This window comes from Neltuma alba, unplaced genomic scaffold, assembly GCF_004799145.2.
Source record: "Neltuma alba isolate B1F8T4 unplaced genomic scaffold, ASM479914v2 tig00007702_pilon, whole genome shotgun sequence".
In the NCBI taxonomy this organism is placed as follows: Eukaryota; Viridiplantae; Streptophyta; class Magnoliopsida; order Fabales; family Fabaceae; genus Neltuma; species Neltuma alba.
This window is the reverse complement of record NW_021634848.1, coordinates 18,129-25,765: the sequence shown is the minus strand read 5'-3', so window position 1 is coordinate 25,765 and position 7,637 is coordinate 18,129. Positions and strand designations below refer to the sequence as shown.

At 38.2% G+C, this 7,637-nt stretch overlaps 1 protein-coding gene across 2 annotated transcripts; it reads right to left on the bottom strand.

Annotated features, from left to right (window-relative positions):
* Positions 1-457: 457 nt before the first annotated feature.
* On the bottom strand, positions 458-4,109 carry LOC114753104 (pre-mRNA-processing factor 17). 2 transcript variants are annotated; one of them, XM_028941771.1, is made up of 2 exons: positions 2,219-4,109; positions 458-505 (listed from the first exon to the last, which is right to left on the bottom strand). In XM_028941771.1, the coding sequence occupies exons 1-2, from the start codon at positions 3,985-3,987 to the stop codon at positions 499-501; spliced, it is 1,776 nt and encodes a 591-aa protein (XP_028797604.1). In that variant the 5' UTR covers positions 3,988-4,109; the 3' UTR covers positions 458-498. The 2 variants fall into 2 exon arrangements, with proteins under 2 accessions (XP_028797604.1, XP_028797605.1); XM_028941772.1 differs by lacking the exon at positions 458-505 and having other exon boundaries at positions 2,215-4,109.
* Positions 4,110-7,637: the final 3,528 nt, after the last annotated feature.

Here is a 7,637-nt window from a genome sequence, read left to right as displayed (position 1 = left end):
ATCATCGCAACGATTTTGTCAAAACTTTTTTGTTTGAAACGAAAGTCACAATGCAAAACACAGACAAGAGACCTGCAGAAACAAATGACACAGGCAGCAACACAGAACATGCATCCGCCTTGCATATACCTTGGAGATGCCACCCAAACCTTAAAAGTCGCTCCATGCATAAAAGACCCATTGAGCCATCTGTCAAGTGGAAATTTCTGGTGTGCTGCACAATCATAGAACTGAAGGAGAGGGTTAAGATTAATTAGAAAACTCACCACTCTAATGTAACAAAGCCAGAGTTTGGACGGAGTAATGCTCGGGAGCAATTTACAACCAGCTGATCATCAGTAACCTGAAATCTAAAAGATAGTATCCAGTTACAGTGCTTCAATTTCAACTGAGGTAACCCAAATCAGCCATTTGAATTCCATGTAAGTGTTGTTTCTTCCCTCCCACCTCCAAACTGGTTCTAGCTGCTCTGCTTCTGCAAACTGATTCCAAAAGAAACTAGTCCCTGCAAACCATAATAGAACACCTTAACCTTTATAAATACACACAACCATAATCACAGCCAGGAGAGTTCATAAAATATACGCATTCATCTATCTAATGCTGTCTAAACATAATCATGAAGTATGACATTGGCAAAAATTTAAATATTAAAGGATAAGATCATGTATATTTACAAGCAACCTAACCAAATAAATTCAATATGAATAAAATTCAAATAAGCCTGATGTAATTGAATTACTGGTGAATAAACCGTAAATATAAATATGTAAAAAACCCCTAAATGGCATTTGTTACTTTTTCTTTTCTTTTCCTTTTTTGTTTTTCCACTTTGCCATCCAAATAGCGCTGGTTACAAAGCATACATTTCAGCTCCAATGACATCAAGTTACTATAATATACTTTCGAAGTCTTTTCTCATGTTTGCTTTAGAGATGGCAGGCTTCAGAGGGACAAAGAATGCTTGAATGAGACAGCCTTTAATCATCAGATATCTATATATCTATAAAACCTAAGGGGTTTGAAGGTGATTTCTCGTGCATCACAAAAGCCTGCTTTTGTTGCACGCTGACCAGCAGCTAACAGATGCTCTGGGTTAGTTTCTTTTGTAGAGACTCATGGGTCATATATATATATAATAATACACATATGAAACCTGTTGATTCCAAGATGTATCGTACAATACTCATGTCACCAACACCATCTGTATATGAAGATTAGTAGGCCAAAAAGGTAAATTTATCAGGGTGCTGAAATCTCCTCATCTAATGGCTTTATAGTTAACACCCATCTCGACTCTGCTGTTCTAACAATTCACATTGACAGCAGAATACAACAGAGCTACAAATATACATATTCTATCTCAACTTATGTGCATAAGTAGATACACCTGTACATATTCTCAGCAATGCTACTACCAATGCTCAACTGTTGCTTGCCAGTAGCCTCGGAATCTAACACCCTGAATTGTTATAAAATAAAAGCTCTAATAGAATCTAAGAAAGCTTGGATACTCCACGATGTGAAACTGAATACAAGCCCATGGTTGTCCATTCTACAATATAATTATCATGATTTCAGGACTTAGGCTGCTGCGAAGTAGTGGTCGGAGGAACAGGGATATTGCACCTCGTGTTTTTGGGATGTTTGTGGGAAAACTATTTCTACGCTTCATTCATCTCAGAATGCAAAAAGCTATCATACAGAATTATCTTTAACAATAATAAATTAGCAAGGACAAGATTCTCAATGAACTCACAAGGCTTCAGGCTAACATCTTTTCAACATAGAGCCTTCTACTACTCTAGTGAACTTTCAATATCATTTTGTTGTCCGTCAAGAGCATGGAGTGTGTAAAAGTTTCCTCAGTAAACTAAGCCAAAGTCAGTCATAGAACTTTAATCCTAGGCCTCACCCAGAACTTCTTTTTACCCTATCCTCAAATGACAAATCGAAAATAACACAAACTTGATAATAAGATACTACCTGATGTGATAAGGACGGATGTGATGAACTCGCTAGGAGAGAGTTATAATACCGTATGCAATTAAAAAAATAGTAATTGCATCAATGAAGAGATTTAACAAGTTGGCCAGAGTAATTGGCACATCCTCACATCAGTTCAACATACAGAGAACTATCATAAGATGGCATAGATGGAAATGCACCAGATAAGACTCCTTAATCAAAACATGACTTGGCATGAAATTTTACTTACCAGTATTTTATCAACCCATCCCAGCCACACGTTGCTACCTTGCTTTGTTCCAACGGGTGCCACTCACATCCAATGCAAACACCTTCATGACACTTGAGAGTTCTGAATACTTTGCAACTCTTCCAATCCCAGAACCAGCACTTGCCCTCCCCGTCTCCAGATATGACAAAGCGCCCATCTGGGGAAAAATTCACCTGACATGCATATCCGGCAACAATGTGTCCAGCAAACCTCTTCTTCTTGTTAAGTTGGAACTTCTCCCTAGTGCTATAGATGAGTATTTGATTATCCAGGCTTTGTGCAGCTAGCCAATTGGAGTTGGGATGGAGTGAAATGGATGGCATAGAGTGCATGTGTGGTTCGCTGATGTACTTAATAACCACAGGAATACCAAATTCCCATACTCGGAGAGACTTGTCATCACTGGAAGTAACAAATCTCCTGTTGTTGTCAACAAATGTGATGGTATTCACAGCCCCCAAATGCTGATCGTACTCTTGCGTTATTTGCCCAGTATTCATATCCCACTGGACAATCTTTTTATCACTCATACCAGCCAACAAAACATTCTGCTTATCCTCATCAGGATTAAGCTTGACCACATAAGGGATTTTCCCAGTTGAGAAGGTGGATATCACTTGACCAGTCTCCGTATCCCAATACTTAATATTTTTATCATAACCAGCACTCAAAAACTTACTCCCATCATTACTAAAACAAATGTCCCTTACTGCTTTGGAATGGCCCATATAAGTTCTCATACATTTACCGGAATTGAACACGTCCCAAATCTTCACCTTTGTATCCATACTTGCCGACAGAATCAAATGCCCATACTTAGGGAAGAAACGTATAGCAGATACTCCCTTGGTGTGCCCACTCCATGTATGTACAAGCCTTTTAGGAATATAACAATGATCATTACTGGCCTTTGCATCCTTAGGAGGTGCAATCCAAGACCTACCCTGGTAATCTCTTTCCTCCTTCCCGTGAAAAGTACTCTTATCTTTAACAACCTCTCCTTTCTCACCTCCAAATCCACTCTTTTCTTCTCCCTTCTTCTTGGCATACTCTTCGGCATATTTCTTCTGCTCCTCGGTTAATTCGGTTTGCAATCCTTCCTTCTTACCCGCCCACGGGCTCTTCTTATTCTTCATTAACCACGTATCAGTAGCTGGGTTATCAGCCTCGATCATATCAACATCATCTCCCTCTGCATCTTCCTTGTCCGCTGATTCTTTCTTCTTTTCAAGCTTCCTCTTCTTCTGTTCAGACTGCGGTATGTTGTAGACCGAAATCCCATCATTCTTCTGCAGTGCCTCCAAGTCCCCAACATAATTATACCCAGCAGAGGCTGACGGGTCGGCAGCATAGCCGTACTTGTAGAAAGTATTGTACTGCTCATCAAAGACGAAGGGCTCAATAGAAGCGTCTTCTACGAAACCCAGCTTGTGATTGCGCATACCTTGAGCAATGCCGTCCTTGGCGAACGGATGCGCCGGGCCATAAAGAGGCGCCCATAGCTGGTCGTAGGTGGGGTTGAAAGGGACCACGTGGTGAGTGGGGTCAATGGGTTTTGAAAAGGTTTGATTGGCTTGAGCGACAGTCAGCGCAAGCATGGTGTCGTCGACCTTGGGGGCGGCAGATTTGGCTGGAATAAGGCGGGGCGGGGAGGATTCTGGTGAGGAATTAGGGTTTTGTTGACCGTGGTTATCAGAGTTGTCCGAATCATTGTCGTTGTGATCTGCATAGTTCTGAAGAAGATCCATTGAGGTTTTGATGATGGAGAATTGGGAGGATCAAATTCAAACGGAAGAATCTAAAACTCCGAGGTCCCAAAAATCAGCTGACCTGCTGCGGAAAAGGCCGCAAAGCCAGAAGCGGGAACGATTCCGAATGTCTATACTAACTTGTTTGTGGCCGAAATACCTTGCCGCGGTGGTGAGTTTTTAGTACAGTCATGTTAGCAGCTATCGGCTAATAATTTAAACGCATTGGTGTCCTTACAAAGAATTTTGACCATGGTAACTATTAAAATTTTAAATGGTAATTTGTTATCCTTATAATTTAATAAGAATTTACTGACAAAAAAATTAGTAAGAACTTAATTTGAATTATTATTAAATATGGAAATTAAAACTCAAAATATATACAAAGACTAAAATCAAAACTTATCTTTATTTTCCTTTGCTGGCATCATAATTTATTTATGATCTGTATATACTCTTTCAATCTTAGATATAAAATTTATTTTGTAATGTATTTTTTTAATATTATTTTTGTAATGTAATTTCACCTAGAATGGAGAGTAATTTTCAGGACACTTATTGAAAATTTTAAAATAATTCGAATTTGCAAAAGAAAGGCAATTTTTTAATCATCCATTCTATGGGGTGTTTGGATAGAAACCAAACCATAGTTTCAGAAGTGCTTTTACGAATTACGAAGTAAATATGTGGAGGAAGTTACCTCGTTTTACGGAAAAGTGATTCTGAAACCTAGGTTTTGGTTTTGCCAAACACCCCCTAGACGATGTGCCTTGCGATTCTTACTACCTAATAGATACCCAATCATATGAGGGAAAATCCCAAAAAAAATCCTTAGAATATAGGGAATTCCAAATTGAGTCCTGGAATTGTATAAATGACAGAAAGAGTCAATAACCTAATCTGTCATTTGTAAAATAAAAGGGAATTGATAACTTTGCCCTCATTTGCATTCATTTACTATAATGATTTAAGGAATCACTATAAGGGTTTAGGCGTTACCTAGATTTGTGGAGAGAATAACTATTCACTTTTTTGTAGTCAGGTGCCTTGTTATTAACTACAACTAATCGTGTAATCACTAGAATAGTGTAAGCGTTACATAAATTTGTTTAAAAAAATAACTATTCATTTTTTCTTAACCAAAACAAAATTATCAATTCCTCTTGATTTTACAAATGATAGATTATGTCATTAACCATTTCTGTCATTTGCACAATTTTAGGACCCAATTAGGAATTTTCTATATTCCAAGAACTTTTTCTGAAATTTTCCCATCATATTATCAAAAAAAAAAAAAAAAAGATACCCAATCATGCTTTTGGGGGTGTTTGGGTAATCATGAAAATGCTTTTAAAAAATTCTTTTTTTCCACAAATTGAGACAAACTCTTTTACTTATTTATTTTATATACCATAAATTTATTTTTAAAATTATGATTTGATATTCATGCAAACATTTTTCTTATCTGATGTCCATTTCAGACTACCCACGTCAAATCAAATTTACCTTGGCCTTCTCGAAATGTTTGTTGGTATTTTTCTCGACACAAATACTCTATACAATAGACATGACAAAAAAACTTCAAAACGTTGAGAAAATCCTTTCTTCAGTGCGTTTTTAAGAAAATGAACACAACGCTGTAAATTTAGACGAGTTTGGTGTATTTTCTAATCAAGTCGTGTTTTATGGCCAAACATCAAGTATCACCTAATATTAGATTTTTACCAAGCATTTTCACAGTATTTACTATGATGTGTGGTTCTTTACAATGTAATGAAATCACTCTGATATACTGAAAGATAAACATGAAAATATCTTCTCCGGGGATTAGCCGACTTGGGCTTTGGAGGTTTGGGCTCGTGGTTATGAACATTGGGCTGAAAACTTGCTTCAACAACTAACGGAGTTAGATCTAATGGAAATGACTAGTTCCTCACTATGACAAACTAAGGTTCAGATTCCTACTGGGAAAGGTGTTTACGTTTAGTACTTAACAGTGTTTTAAATAGAATTGTTTCCAATAAGAAGAAACCTGCAAAAAATTGGGGGGAAAAACTTGCTTCAACACTACTTTTTTTCTAGTAAAGCTGTAAACTTCCCGCCAAGTCCCAACCCAATGTATATACATATGGTTGTTTTGAATCATTTTGTATGTGTTGAAACTTCTCGCCTTTTTCCCTGTTTAGGCCGTCAAAAATTTTCTCAAGGTTTTTTTTTTAAGGGAAAATGACACATAAAGAAACCTGAAATTATGAAATGCCAAAATGGGAAGCTAAGCAAATGTATTACCAGATAGGGAAGTGTTGCATGATTTGGGATTATGCAAATGTTGGGCAATTACCAAACAGCCCCTCATGATCCAAACAGAGAAAATGACCGGTGGAAGTGTGCAAGTTGTGGCGGGAGCTGGAGGAAAAACTTTGGAGGGACCATGAACGTGGGATCATGAACGCGTGAAGCAAGAGCTGAACAAAGTAAGCAAGTGAGGTTAGTATTCAGTGACTATATTTTTCTTCTCTCTCTTTTGTCCGTCTCCTTTATGCGTTGGTTGATTTTTCTCTTCCCGTTGGATGGCAATGTTGTCAATGTAAGGATGGTTTTGAGGTGGAGAGGGTGGCGAAGCAGGGAGATGGTGTGGGTTTATAGAAACTGTGGAGAAGGACGGTGATCAGAGGGTGAATGCATGGGGAAGGAAAAATACTAAGGGAGAGGGGTTTGATGGTGTCACAAATGGGTCAGAGTGATTAGTGTTAGATAAAGGCACAATGTTGAAGGGGGATTCGAATAATGGAGTGGATTGATTCTGAGAAAATGAAGCATTAGTGTGGACAGGAAAGAAATGAGTGTTTTGTTGCAAATTATAAGCATGAATGTGTCAAACCCTAAGTTGGTCGTGTAAGTTGATGATGATGGTATTAAGTCATATAATCATTCGACTTTTGTTATCAGTGCAGGTAATGAAAGAAAATGAATTTCGAAGCTGGGTCATCTTATGGGAAAGAGCTATTCTGTTATTTTCATGTGGGAGGGAAATTTGTGACAAATGGTGAAGGTGAAGTGAGATATAATGGAGGTGGCGTGAGGTTAAGAAGCATTAAGGATGGGTTGACACTTGAAGAATTGAGGCTAATGATATGTGAGTGGATTGGTGGTGATGGAAGAAATTATGACATTAGGTACACAGTGGCCTTTGATGAGAAGACACTGATTGACCTTCATGACAATACTGAAATGTATAACCTCTTTCAATACAATGGGAACAGCAGTCATGTGTACGTGGGCGAAAAAGGACAGGGGGTCCCCAACCAAGGGACAATGTAGAAATGTAAGTGGAAGTTTATCCTAACTATTTGTTGCCATTTATGAATTTTATCTTGTCATTTGTGTTAGCGAGTCTTGTCATTCTGAATGTAGAACAGGGAGATTCATGGGCATGTCACAGTAAACAGAACGGGATGCGTTTCCCATTAGTTTGTGTTGTAATTATGGCTGGTTCGGTGAAGAAAATGCTCGTGAATGTGACAATGATGAAAGAAGTGGGCCCCCTAATGTGGATACATCCATCAGAGTTGAAGATACAGATGGTAGTAAGATGGTTCATGTGGAATGGAGGGAACTTTTTACAGGAGTGGGCCAACATTTTCCTAATG